This window comes from Aotus nancymaae, unplaced genomic scaffold (genome assembly GCF_030222135.1).
Source record: "Aotus nancymaae isolate 86718 unplaced genomic scaffold, 86718_ANA_hifiasm-v0.15.2.pri h1tg000030l, whole genome shotgun sequence".
Lineage (NCBI taxonomy): Eukaryota > Metazoa > Chordata > Mammalia > Primates > Aotidae > Aotus > Aotus nancymaae.
Window position 1 is genome coordinate 29,987,378 of NW_026988443.1, and position 14,764 is coordinate 30,002,141.

Genomic DNA, 14,764 nt, shown 5'->3' on the forward strand with positions numbered 1-14,764 from the left:
CTAACTCCCTCTCCCCACCCCTGACAGAGGAGCCACACCTCGGGGGAGGGGCGCTGGCCGAGGGCGGGGCAGGAGGGCCCAGGTGGGCTGGGGCTCTGAGAGGCGAGGATGTCAAAGGGCGCTGGCTGAGTCACCTCTCATCTAACTAACCACAAAAGAACAAAGGCCTTAGTGAAGGAAGTTGAATCTTAATCTTGGCCCTCCTTATTCTCAGAGGCATCCTTGTCCCAAAATGACTTAGAATCCAAACCCTTCCCGAGGCCCCAGCCTTAGCACTAAGCCAAGACCCAGGCACCTGGATGACACAGGGACCCGGTGCAGTAGTGCTCTATCTGGGAGGGGTGGAGAGGCCAGGTGGCCTTAGGAGCTGGGCCCTTCCTGCCCTAGCCTCTGCCCAAAGGCACAGCTTCATAGCAGGATATGTTTCAGGAAATAAAAGATCCTCACTCACCCTTTACAAATAACAGGTCAGGACAGCATGGTGGCTCTCAACTGTAATCCTGGCACTTTGGGAGGTGAGGCTGGCGGATCACTTGAGATGGTTCAAGACCAGCCTGGCCAGCGTGGTGAAATGTGGCCATTGTACTCCAGTCTGGGTGACAAAGTGAGACTCCATGTCTAAAACAAATAAACAAAGAACAGGGCAGAGCCCAGCCAACTGAAAAGGACAGAGCATTTGGAGGTCCTGTAACCCACGGCGGTATCTGAAACAAGAAGTCTGTGCTGCTGGGACTAGAAATTTGCACAGTCTTTCCCGGCTGTGGTTTCGCAATGAATTAAGATCCTTAACAATGGTCGTAAGTTTTTGAATATATCTTAAGGAAATAAACCAGCAACAAGGATTTCTACACAAGGATTATAGAAGTGTTGTTTATAATACTAAAAAGATGCCAACAAAAAAGATTAGAAAGATGTGTGCCACAATGCCAACCATAATAACTTCTGTGATCAAACTGCTGTGAACCCAACACTTTAGGAGGCTGAGGCAGGTGGATCACTAGAGGTCAGGAGTCCAAGACCAGCCTGGCCAACACAGTGAAACCCCATCACTACTAAAAATACATAACTTAGCCAGGCGTGGTGGCAGGCAACTGTAATCCTAGCTACTCCGGAGGGTGAGTCAGGAGAATCGCTTGAACTCTGGAGGCGGAGGTTGCCATGAGCAGAGATGGCGCCATTGCACTCAAGCCTGGGCAACATGTAAAGAAAGAATGACTTTTTAGCCTTTCATGATGGGATATTGGGGGGGTTCTCATCTGACTTAAGCTGCAACTATACTAATCATTTTGCAAAATCAGGAGTCTTTCTGCCTCCAAATATTCAGTAATATCAAACGTTAACTTAGCTATGGGTCAGAGCTGAGTTAATAAAATCCTGTATATTTCTTGCCTTTTCACTTCTTGCAGCTATGCTGTGATTGAGAGTCAGAAACTATCAATATCTGATCTGTAAATAATTTAATATTCACCAGATGCAGTTGTAATTATCCAGCATGTGGCTTTCACATGGCATGTGAATTCCACTAAAAACTCACTTACTTGGGGAAGACCCAAGGAACTTTCACCAAAGACGTTAACACAAGTTCCAAGGTCTTTGGGCAGAGCCTTTGTAAAGCACTGCTGCTTATTAGTAATGAAGACAGGTGAGCGCAACCTCTGTCCTCCCTATTCTTCCCCGTTCCAAACCCTTTCCCTGGAAAAAGGTACATGTGATCTTCCATTTTGACTATTTTTTTTTTTCTTTAGAGACAGGGTCTCACTCTGTCACCCAGGCTGGAGTGCAGTGGTGTGATCATAGCTCATTGCAGCCTCAAACACCTGGCCTCAAGTGAACCTCCTGCCTTGGCCTCTCAAAGTGTTGAGATTACAGGGATGAACCACCATGCTCGGCCTCATTTTAAACATTTAAATTAGAAAATTACAAAACATCATGGGATCTTTACACAAGATCTTCCTGAGAATGATTTAATAAAATGCAAACCAAAGTTTATACATATATTGCCATCTTTCTATATCTCATTACCTTATGGGGATTTAAACAAGAAACTATTTTTCATTTAGATCTCAAGAAAAAAATATAGGCATATAAAACAGCCTGAATATTAAAAAAAACAAAAAAAGACAAGGGGGACAGTGTTAGTGTTAGGGAATTCCTCTGCTTGTATACTGCAAAATAGCTTTGTTTCCAAAACTGTTTTTAGTCAGCCTAAAGGAAACAGTGTTGGAGATGAGAGCTGATCTCCAAGGTAAACAGAGGCACACACTAAGAGGTGTGTTTGTGGGCATGAAGCATAAATCACAGGGCCCATGTCTTCCACTGGCAATGACCTGCTTGGGATCAGGAAGCAGCTCCGTCTGACCTTGGAGGAGACTGCTTGCATCCTCAGGAGGTGAACGGGCTGAACAAGCTGTCTTCCGTGTGCAGAGGCCCCTTCCAGCCATCTCTGCTCCCGCAGACACTTGCTCAGCCATGAGGAGGGTAATCCAGCTGGACTGCTTGGCATTCTGCTAGTGGCCAGGCTGGACTGGCCTGCCCGGGCCAGCATCCTCCTTACTCCCTCACTGCTTCTTGTGTCCCTCCCAAAGCTGCCCACCCGACTCTAATGAGCACCCCGTTCCTTAGTCAAGGGAAACACAAGCCGCTGGACTTCCCGTTAGCCTTCTTTTTTTTTTTTTTTTTTTTTGAGATGGAATTTCGCTCGTTACCCAGTCTGGAGTGCAATGGCGCGATCTCGGCTCACCGCAACCTCCACCTCCTGGGTTCAGGCAATTCTCCTGCCTCAGCCTCCTGAGTAGCTGGGATTACAGGCACGCGCCACCATGCCCAGCTAATTTTTTGTATTTTTAGTAGAGACGGGGTTTCACCATGTTGACCAGGATGGTCTCGATCTCTTGACCTCGTGATCCACCTGCCTCGGCCTCCCAAAGTGCTGGGATTACAGGCGTGAGCCACTGCGCCCGGTCCGCGCTAGCCTTCTAAATAAACTTGTGTTGTCAGGCAGTGGGAGCCAATCCCAACATCAACTCTTGTCACCCCTGTCCTTTGCAGGAAGGGGGAGGGCTGTCAAGGAGGAGGAGGGCCAAGTGCCCAGGCTGTTGAGTGAGGGCCAGAAAGAACCTGTTGTGACAATCCTTTCTTCCCCCAGTGCTGCTGAGGGGGCTGGGAATGAACAGCCCCTCTGACTTCAGCCTGCCATCCAGGGGCGCAGACAGAGGGCAAAACAGGGCAAAGAGCCAGCCACAGTCGGGCAGGGATCCAGGGCTGCTCCACTGAGCTGATGACAGATGACTGACTTTCGGGCCGAGGCAGGTGGACGGTCCGAGTGTCCTTCAGCGGCCCTCCCTCATGCCTGTGCCAAGGCGGCCCTCGCCCTTGGGCCCTGACCCTCTCGGTCTCCAGTGAAAGGCCTCAGCTCTGGAAATCAAAGCTCTGAATGGGAAATGGAGAGGCCCAGGGGTGCAAAGTGCTAGTGATTGGCATGTTTGTCACAAGAGAGCACTGAAAAGAGTAAGAGTGGCTCACAGTAGGAGGAAGAAATGCACAGTGTGTTTCTCACTCAACAGAGGAAAAGTCTCTGCTTGACCAGAGATGGGACTCTTTCCAAGATGTCTGAACTGACTGCAATTTTCTCCTGAAATTCAACGCTAAGGCAAAGAAGAAAAACCCAAAAAGCTAATTACAGCCTCCAGGAACCCTCAGACCTTTCCACAAATTACTCCCTGATGATGCTGCAGGAGCTCTGAAGGCACAGAACTTGTATAGAGCAAAGGGAAGCACTGTTCTTTGTCTCTGAGGGGAAAAGCACACAAGCCCGCATGTGTCCCCTGGGCTCTTTCAGAAACATCCTAAGATGTTCCCAGAAGATGACAATGAGGCAGCCACGGTCCTGCTGAGTCCTCAGAAACGGCCTTCCTAGGATAAGTGCTCCTTCCACACTTCTCCCCGGGGCGTCGCTGTCACAGGGATGGTGGTCACCACCTGATTCTGAAACACGAAGATCTTGATTCTTTCAAACACCCAGAGGAAGATAAGCAGGATGCTGACATACTGCACCCAGGCGAGCTTTACCATCTCCCAGAATCCTGGCTGATAAGTACGGACAGTTAAGGAGTGAAGGGCCACATGGTGTTAAGTATGAAGAGAAAATCCAAGATGGAACTGGCCATGGCAGAGGGATCTAGAAAGGAGGCAGGATGGCATAAGGACTCAGACCTCTGTCACGTACACGCCCGGATGGAAGCTGACCTGCTGAACTTGGCCAAACAGTAAAACCTGCCACATGTGATTTGAACTATTTATATACTAAGCCTGATCACCAACCTCCTAATCAGACAACCTCCTAACCAAACTGGATTGATCACGGACTAGAGACATCCTGAGTTGTTAGCCAGCTAAAATCTTCCAGTTGTGTAAACTTACAATAGTGTTATAAGCCCCTGACTAATTGTGCCTGGATAGAACACAAATTAGCTGATTCCTAGATTTGTGTCTCTGGAATTGTAATTCCTAAGACCCCAGTTAAAATGCCTTCTCTTTTGTTTGCTTCTCTGCATTGTTGGTGTTGGTTTCATTTCCTATTAGTTAGCACAAGTCAAAATTAAACCAAAGTTTAGGTCAGACAGGGACTGGGAAGAATGTTTCACATAACCTTAGCATAAAAGGGATAATCTATGATTTTTTTTTTGAGACAGAGTCTCACTCTGTTGCCCAGGCTGGAGTGCAGTGGCACGATCTTGGCTCACTGCAACCTCTGCCTCCCAGGTTCAAGCGATTCTTCTGCCTCAGCCTCTCGAGTAGCTGGGATTATAGGCATGCACTGCCACGCCTGGCTAATTTTTGTATTTTTAGGGTTTCACCATATTGGCCAGGCTGATCTAGATCGCCTGACCTCGTGATCTGCCTGCCTCAGCCTCCCAAAGTGTGGGGATTACAGGTATGAGCAACCACACCCGGCCGATAATATATGACTATTAAGACATAAATATGGATGATTCTTATCTAGAAGAATTGCTCGGGAAGAAATAGGACCAAGAAATGAATTATTTTTCCCTGTATGAATAGCAGACATACATAGTCATTTTTTGAATCATGTAGCCTAAACTTTCAAGACACAGACATTCTATGAGGCTATAACTCTGAAGTGATTTCCAAGATAAAACTTCCCACATCTGTTCCTACTTGGGACAACTGAGGAATCATTCCTCTTTGAAAACTAAGCTACCACTGATTTGTGTTTGTTGTTGTTGTTGTTTGTTTTAAGAGACAGGGTCTCTCTGTCACTGAGGCTGGAATACAATGGCACAATCATAGCTCACTGCAACCTTGAACTCCTGGGCTCAAGCAATCCTGCCTCAGCATCCCAAGTAGCTGGGACTACACATGTGCACCACTATGCCTGGCTAATTTTTTTTTTTTTTTTTGTAGAGACGGGGTCTTGCTATTTTACCTAGGCTGATTGTAAACTTCTGGGCTCAAGCAATCCTCCCACCTCAGTCTCCCAAAGTGCTGAAATGATAGGCAGGGACCACCACACCCAGACCTGCCATGGACTCTTTAACAGAAAGGATATGAAATGACTTCCACAGGGTATCGGATGACAGTATTAATCACAAATGGAGCATCTGCGGCCCTGCCCACCAGCCAGATGGGATTGGGATCACTCAGGATGGTGGTAACTGCAATGCAATCATTAACCATTAACCAAGACGGCCTTTTGACCCTGGCAATTGAGGGCTATAAAGATTATCTGATTATCCTGTGCTTCAGAACTGAAAAACATCATTTAGAAGGAAAGAGAAATTGCATGTGCAAATTTGATCACACATTATTTATTTTTGTTTCATTTTATTTTTTGAGATGGAGTCTCCCTCTGTTGCCAGGCTGGAGCGCGATGGCGTGATCTCAGCTCACTGCAATCTCCACCTCCTGGGTTCAAGTGATCCCCTGCTTCAGCCTCCAGAGTAGCTGGGACTATTGGTGCATGCCACCATGCCCAGCTAATTTTTTGTATTTTAGTAGAGATGGGGTTTCACCACGTTGGCCAGGATGGTCTCGATCTCCTGATCTCATGATCCGCCCACCTTGGCCTCCCAAAGTGCTGGAATTACAGGAGTGAGCCACCGTACCTGGCCAATCACACATTATTTGTTAAAATAATAGTCAAAAAATATTGTTAAAATGATAGTCAAAAAAACAGCACATTCTACAAGTGCTGAATGGTTAACTGAAGGAATACTATACTGCCACTAAAAGTAATATCATAGCTTTGTAGCTGTGTGGGGAAGTATTTATATTCCAAGCTTAAATAAATAAAAATAACTTGGATTCCAATGTGTTTCTACACTACAATGGGAGTATAAAAAGATCCGTAGAAGGGTAAAGAATGAAAGGAGGGAAAAAACAGTTGATTTGTAAGGCGATGTCTTCTAGTTTTTTGTTTTTTGTTTTTGAGACAATCTCGCTGTCGCCCAGGCTAGAGTGCAATGGCATGATCTCGGCTCACTGCAACCTCTGCCTCCCAGGTTCAAGCAATTCTCCTACCTCAGCCTCCCAAGTAGCTGGGATTACAGATGCCTGTCACCATGCCCATGCCATACTAATTTCTGCATTTTTAGTAGAGATGGGGTTTCACCACGTTGGCGATCCACCCACCTCAGCCTCCCAAAGTGCTGGGATTACAGGCGTGAGCCACCGTGCCCAGAGGGAATTTGTTTTAAAATAATGCCGCTAGTATGTGACATAAAATCAGAAAGCAATGGTGGATTTGCAGTTGTCCCCTTTGTGAAGTGTCTGTGTGTAGTCTCCATGATATCTGGTTGCCAAGTAATACTGTAGATGCCTTTAGAGAAAACCTCAGCCACCGGCCAGCCAAATGTGCTGAGTCAACACATGCCACGGCCTAGAGCTCTGTAAGGAATGAGGACACTGTGCCTTCCGGTAGGAAGCATGGGCACTCCTGTTCTCCTGCTGGACTGCTAACGTGGAGAGAGTCACCCATGTTCTCGTTTTCTCTCTGAAAAGTGTGAACAGCAATTTGTCTTTGGCATCTGTTATAGGTGTGGTATGGGGAAGAACTCAATTAGGCTTATATTTTTCAAAAAAGGTAGCTCACGCCTGTAATCCCACCACTTTGGGAGGCCAGGGTGGGTGGATCACGAGGTCAGGAATTTGAGAACAGCCTGGCCAAGATGGTAAAACCTCGTCTCTACTAAAAATACAAAAATTAGCCGGACGTGGTGGGGCATGCCTAAATTCCCAGCTACCCAAGAGGCTGAGGCAGGAGAATCGCTTGAACCCGGGAGGCGGAGGTTGCAGTGAGCCAAGATTGCACCACTGCACTCCAGGCTGGGCAACAGAGCAAGACTCTGTCTCAAAAAAAAAAAAGGAAACCCATCAAACCAGTGAGATATGGACCACGGGATGCTGGAGGGGTGGGGGCAGTCCCAGGTCTGAAGATCAGGACGAAAAGGACAAATTCTGGACAGCACACTTGCTCCCATCATAGGCATTCATGAGTTTTGACATTTTCATCACAAGGGCTCCAATTCTGCTTGTCTCTGTTGCCCCCAGTAACCTTGAAAGTCCTGAGCAGCAGCTGAATGAGCTCTACCTGTGACTCACCGTTCCTTTCCTGGTAGGCAGCAACAATACGCGTCAGGTCATAATCACAGGCAAAGGGGCTGGTCCCGTTGATCACGGATACCTGGGACATGGGAGGAGGATGTGGCGTGAGCGCCTGGGAGGCTCCTCCTCTCTTCCTTCTACCCTCCTGACACCCAGGCTGGTCCCACAGACCACCCTCGTGCTCTTGGTGGCCTATTCCCGTGTCCATAATCTTCTCTTCAAAGATGAATAAACTCTCTTGCAACAGTTTAAGCCCATTTACTCTCAGTCTTTCTGCAGATAGAAATAAGGGGTCAGTGCCCATGTTTCATAGGTTTTAAAGCTATTGTTAAAGTACTCCCTCTATCGGCCGGGCGTGGTGGTTCACGCCTGTAATCCAAGCACTTTGGAGGCCAAGGCAGGCGGATCACCTGAGGTTGGGAGTTCAAGACCAGCCTGACCAACAAGATGAAACCCCATCTTAAAAAAAAAAAAAAGTACCCCCTCTATTTCAGTAGGAGAAAGCATTTCTTCCATTATTTTAACAGATCATATTTTCACCAGGTGTGGTGACTCATGCCTGCAATCCCACTGACTTGGAAGACTGAGGCAGGAGGACCACTTGAGGCCATGAGTTCAAGGCTGCAGTCAATGATGATCATGGCACTGCACTCCAGCTTAGGAAACAGAGCAAGACCTCATCTCTCTCTCTCTTTTTAAAAAAAAAAAAAAAAAAGCCGGGCATTGTGGCTCATGTCTCTAATCCCAACTATTTGGGAAGTCAAGGCAGATAGATCACTTGAGACCAGCCTGGCCAACATAGCAAAACCCCACATCTACTAAAAGAAAAAAAAAAAATTAGCCTGGCATGGTGGCACATGCCTGTAATCCCAGCTACTCACTACTCAGGAGGCTAAAGCCAGAGGATCTCTTAAGCCAGGGAGGCGGAGGTTGCAGTGACCTGAGATCATGCCACTGCACTCTAGCCTGGGTGACAAACAAGACTCTGTCTCAAAAATTAAAATAAAAAACAAAAACAAAAACAAGAAACCATACTTCCAACTGCTTTGTCATTTTCTTGGTCTTCTCTGGGTGCTAAGTTCTTTCTCACTTTTAAATATAGAGATAGAAATAGATAAAATGAAAACTGTAAGTGTATAATACCTTAAAGGAGAAAATAATTGCTTGCTGTTAAAGTAATCTGATATATAGACATTCAAACAAAAATTGCCACATTCATTATTTCATATATTGCTTCCTCTTCCTTATAACTTACATTGATTATAGACAGAGCAACAGTAAAACCCACTATTTATCTACGAGGACTGGTTTATGACTGTAATAACTGATAATGTCCCTTTTTCACTTTCTAACTTACCTCAGCCCAACTTTTATGGTCCCTGTTGTGATAAAAGAAAGTTGAGGAATGAGTAATTTGATGCATGATTTCTGGACACAGCCAGAAAGTTCTTGGTTCTGATATACTTTCAAGCTTTGAGCCTTTGGGAAAAGTAATCACTGTAAGCCCCAGTTTCGTCTTCCGCAAAATGAGTTCATTCTTTAAACAAGCATCTCTGCGAGCTTCCCATGTGCCAGGCAGTGTGCTAGGCACTGACGTGACAGTACATGAGATGCCACTACTGTCAACGCTGAGGGAGACAACAAATTAACACACAAACACGTGTCCTGAGTAGGCCAGGTGGCAGGAGGGAAAGTCTGGCTGAGGGATGATGGAGGGAGGGGCTGCTACTGCAGAGGCAGCTCGGGGAAGGACTGTGCTCAGGGATATCTGAACAGGGACCTGAACGGCGTGGTCCACTAAGTCACACGGATGCCTGGCAGAGGGACGGCAAGAGCAAAAGCCCTGAGGTGGCAGCTGCTTCCTGGGTTTGAGGAACAGCAAAAAAGCCAGGGTGGGTGGAAGGGAACAAGGGGGACAGCGATGGGACAAGTGGCTGGAGAGCTGGAAAAGTACAGTGCGGGCGGCTCAGAGGTTGCTGTGATAATTAAAGGAGATGATACAGGTAAACCCCTGCACTCAGGGCTGGCCTATGTTATGGGTTCAGTAGACTATGGCTAGTAATATTTCTGAAATACTTTACGTGAACATTTTACAGTATCCCTTAGGTTCTTTTCTGTTTTTTTTTTTTTTTTTTGAGACAGAGTCTCACTCTGTGGCCCAGGCTGGAGTACACTGGAATGATCTTGGCTCACTGTAACCTCCACCTCCCGTGTTCAAGCAATTCTCCTGCCTCAGCCTCCTGAGTAGCTAGGAATTTCAGGTGTGTGCCACACACCCAGCTATTTTTTTTGTACTTTTAGTAGAGACAGGGTTTTACCATGTTGTCCAGGCAGTTCTCAAACTCCTGGCCTCAAGTGATCCGCCCATCTTGGCCTCCCAAAGTGCTAGGATTACAGGCATGAGCCATGACACCTGGCCTGATATTTCTACTTTTCATTTCCCTCTTCAAAGAACTCGATGGACAGTAACACACAGAAACAAAGGAGCTGGACAATGAGAAGCACCCTTACATTGTATCGGGCATCTAGGCCGCTATAGCTCAGCGGCTGTTTCTGCTGCAGCCTCAGGTCTCCATTCACATATAACTGGGATCCAGGGATAGCAAAGGAGGACTGAAGAAATGCCATGCTCTGCATCACGAAGGTTGACATCCTCTGAAATCATTAGAAAAACGAACAGTACCAACCGCTGGCAGATCTGAAGGGCTCTGGGTGCTAACAGTCACCTGTCTTGGCTGAAACCTAAGGGGCCCTCACACACCCAGCATAGTCATGCAGGAAACACTGCCTAGAACCTTCTGAACTATTAATAGCCCATATTAATTAATATGACTCCAGTGAAAAACATTCGACTGACCTAAGCTATCCCAAACTACACGGGGAAGAGGGCCTGCTACGGTGTGGGTCTTCTAGAAATCAGAAGAAGGGCTCTGGTCTATGAAAAAGACACAAGAGAGAGGACGGCCTCCCAGAGGACTGACTCACGTGTAACTGATAGGAGAAAGTCAGGATGAGCTGCACACCGAGAACGTGCTCCGTGGACTGCAGGGGAAGCTCCAGCTTAAAATGTAACATGTCCATCTTCCCATCCTGGTTCCTGTCTTCTTCTCTAGTCTAGGAAACCCAAACAGGGCCAGCAGCCCTGGTCACTAATGAGTCTGGGAGGAATCCACATCACTTCTGCACATACACGATGACCCACGGTCCTGCTGTACACAACAGGCATTATCTTCCCCACCAAAAAAAAAAAAAGAGAAAAATAGACAGGGGTAAGTGCATTAATATTGGGGAAAGAGATACAAAGTGCATGGCCCCTGAACTTCATACGTGAGTCTCTCAAATGTTCACGGGCCAAAATAAATGGGCAATAACAAAAACATCTGGAGAGCATTTGTGCGTTTCGGTTGTATCATTTGATCTTGTTTTACACTGGTATTTTGTGTGTGTGTGTGAGATGGAGTATCTATCACTCTTGTCGCCCAGTTTGGAGTGCAGTGGGTGCAATCTCGGCTCAGTGCAACCTCTGCCTCCTGGGCTCAAGTGACTCTTCTGCCTTAGCATCTCAAGTAGCTGGGATTACAGATGCCACCCACCACGTCCTGCGAATTTTTATATTTTTAGTAGAGACAAGGCTTCACCGTGTTGCCCAGGGTGGTCTCGACCTCTTGACCTCGTGATCCGCCCACCTCGGCCTCTCAAACTGCTGGAATTACAAGCGTGAGCCACCGCGTCCAGCCTCCACTGGTATCTTTTTCTTTTTTATAAACATGCCTAGATTTCTAGGGAAATTTTAAGTAGCACGTCACAATCGTTTTCTACATCTCTAGAAGCCAACTTGCTAAAATAGAAAAACACCTAATTGTGATGGGGGAGCTGCCAAGATGGCCGAGAGGAGGCAACTCCGGAGTGCAGCTCCCAGCGAGTGAGACGCAGAGGGGCTAGAGGACTCCACGATTCTAAGCAAGCTTCCGGGTTCGTTTCAGTGGGACTGGTAGGAAAGAGAAAATAGCCCAGGGAAGGCGAGCCAAAGCAAGGCAAGAGCAGCCCAGGGAGGGCGAACTGAGACAAGGCGGGACGCGTCCCCATCCAGAAAGTGAAGCTGGCTTGGAGGGCCAGGGACTTCACCCTCTCTGCGCTCCAATTCGGATCCTGCATTACCCTCATCCCTCCTGCAACCCACGGTCCACGAGAGCCCCGCCTGACTGAGGGGAGCTGCAGGTTTTCCTCCTATGCAAATCTGAGCGATGGCTGCGGCCTGCCTGGCGCCACAAGTTGTCAGCAGGGACGGGGTTAAGTTTGGACTAATGCCAGGGGGACCAAACTACCCATCCCACCGAAAAAAGCAGAGTTGAAAGCAGGGAAACAGGACATAAGGTCTGGCAGGTCCCATCCCCACAAAACCCAACAAACTGAAGCTTGGAGCGCTAGAGAGTTTCCAAGCGAATACACCAGTTTGACTCTGACAGGGAAGACTGAGCACAGGGAAGGAAAGATGCCCTCCTATTGGGAAGGCGGGGCAAATCTCACCTGCTTAAACAAACTCCAGGGGAAGAACTCCTAGCAGCCTGACTGAATCCAAGGCAGCCCAGCAGCGCCTCTACAGGCAAAAACAAAACAAAAACAAAAACAAAGCAAAACAAAACCGTCACATAGGAGATACAGCTCCAACCTCAACAGAAAGGATGACCACTCAGAGATTCCTCCGGAAATCACCAACTTCAAAGATCAAAAGGAGATAAATCCACAAAGACAAGAAGAAACCAGTGCAAAAAGGATGAATACATCAAAGACCAGAACACCTCTTCTCCTCCTAGGGACCACAACTCCTCACCACCAAGGGAACAAAACAAGATAGAGAATGAGTTTGACGAACTGACAGAAGCAGGCTTCAGAAGGTGGGCAATAACAAACCTCTCTGAGTTAAAAGACCATGTCCTAACCCAATGCAAAGAAACTAAGAACCTTGAAAAAAGGTTAGACGAAATGTGAACTAGAATAACCAGCTCAGAGAAGAACATAAAGAACTTGATGGAGCTGAAAAACACAGCATGAGAACTTCACAAGGCAAACATAAGTTTAAACAGCCAAACTGATCAAGCAGAAGAAAGGATATCAGAGATTGAAGATCAAATCAGTGAAATAAAATGAGAAGGCAAGATTAGAGAAAAAAGAGTGAAAAAAATGAACAAATCCTCCAAGAACTATGGGATTATGTGAAAAGACCTAATCTACACTTGATCAGCATACCTGAATGTGACAGGGAGAATGAATCCAAACTGGAAAACATTCTTCAGGATATTATCCAGGAGAACTTCCCCAACCTATCAAGGTAGTCCAACATTCAAATCCAGGAAATACAGACAACACCACAATGATGCACCTCAAGAAGAGCAACCCCAAAGCACATCATTTTCAGATTCACCAGGGTTAAAATGAAGAAAAAAGTCCTAAGGGCAGCCAGAGAGAAAGATCGAGTCACCCACAAAGGAAAGACCATCAGACTCACAGCAGATCTCTTAGCAAAACCCTACAAGCTAGAAGGGAGTGGGGGCCAATATTCAACATCCTTAAAGAAAAGAACTTTCATCCCAGAATTTCATATCCGGCCAAACAAAGCTTCATAAGTGAAGGAGAAATAAAATCCTTTATGGACAAGCAATCACTGAGAAACTCCGTCACTACCAGACCTGCCTTATAAGAGCTCCTGAAGTAAGCACTAAACATGGAAAGGAACAACCAGTACCAGCCACTGCAAAAACTTACCAAATGGTAAAGACCAACGATGCAGTGAAGAAACTGCGTCAACTAACGGGCAAAACAACCAGCCAGTAAAAAAATGGCAGGATCAAATTCAAACATAACAATATTAACATTGAATGTAAATGGCCTAAATGCCCTAATCAAAAGACACAGACTGGCAAACAGGATAAAAAGTTAAGACCCATCGGCGTGATGTTTTCAGGAGACCTATCTCATGTGCAAAAACTCACATAGACTCAAAATGAAGGGATGGAAGATATACCAAGCAAATGGAGAGCCAAAAAAAAAAAAAAAAAAAAAGCAGGGGTAGCAATCCTACTCTCTGATAAAACAGGCTTTAAACCAACAAAGATCAGAAGAGACAAAGAAGGGCATTACATAATGGTAAAAGGATCAATGCAACAAAAAGAGTTAACTATCCTAAGTACATATGCACCCGATGCAGGAGCACCCAGATACATAAAGCAAGTTCTTAATGACCTACAAAGAGACTTAGACTCCTGCACAATGATAGTGGGAGACTTTAACACTCCACTGACAATATTAGACAGATCAACAGACAGAAAGTCAACAAGGATATCAAGGACTTGAATGCAGACTTGGACCAAGTAGACCTAATAGACATTTAACACTCCACTCCAAATCCACAGAATACACATTCTTCTCAGCACCACATCACACTTATTCTAAAATTGACCACATAATTGGTCAGTCACTCCTCAGCAAATGTAAATCACTCCTCAGCAAATGCAAAAGAATGGAAATCATAACGAATAGTCTCTCAGACCACAGAGCAATCAAATTAGAACTCAGGATTAAGAAAAGCACTCAAAATCACACAATCACATGGAAACTGAACAACTTGCTCCTGAATGATGAATGGTTATACAATGAAATGAAGGCAAAAATAAAAATGTTCTTCAAAACCAATGAGAACGAAGACACAATGTACCAGATCCCATGGGACACATTTAAAGCAGTGTCTAGAGGGAAATTTATAGCAATAAATGCCCACATGAGAAACAAGGCAAGATCTAAAATCGACACCCTATCGTCAACATTGAAAGAGCTAGAGGAGCAAGATAAAAAAAACTGAAAAGCAAGCAGAAGACAAGAAATAACTAAGATCAGAGCAGAACTGAAGGAGACAGAGACACAAAAAACCCTTAAAAAAATCAATAAACCCAGGAGCTGTTTTTTTTTGAAAAGATCAACAAAATAGACTGCTAGTTAGACTAATAAAAAAGAAAAGAGAGAAGAATCGAATAGATGTAATAAAAAACGATAACGGGGAGATCACCACCGATTCCTCAGAAATACAAACCACCATCAGAGATTACTACAAACAACTCTATGCACATAAACCAGTAAATCTGGAAGA

At 45.8% G+C, this 14,764-nt stretch overlaps 1 protein-coding gene across 2 annotated transcripts in view; it reads right to left on the reverse strand.

Annotated features, from left to right (window-relative positions):
* Positions 1–14,764, reverse strand: part of TMEM231 (transmembrane protein 231) — an 81,412-nt gene that overhangs the window by 49,186 nt on the left and 17,462 nt on the right. Inside the window, exons 3-7 of one of the 2 annotated variants that reach the window (XM_064383324.1) lie at positions 10,609–10,737; positions 10,135–10,278; positions 7,621–7,702; positions 5,570–5,675; positions 452–4,093 (exon numbers count right to left, since the gene is read on the reverse strand). In XM_064383324.1, coding sequence (XP_064239394.1) covers positions 3,913–4,093; positions 5,570–5,675; positions 7,621–7,702; positions 10,135–10,278; positions 10,609–10,737 — 642 coding nt within the window. In that variant the 3' untranslated portion in view covers positions 452–3,912. Of the gene's footprint in view, positions 1–451; positions 4,094–5,569; positions 5,676–5,704; positions 6,126–7,620; positions 7,703–10,134; positions 10,279–10,608; positions 10,738–14,764 lie in introns of those variants that run through there. The other variant, XM_064383325.1, reaches the window with a different exon arrangement.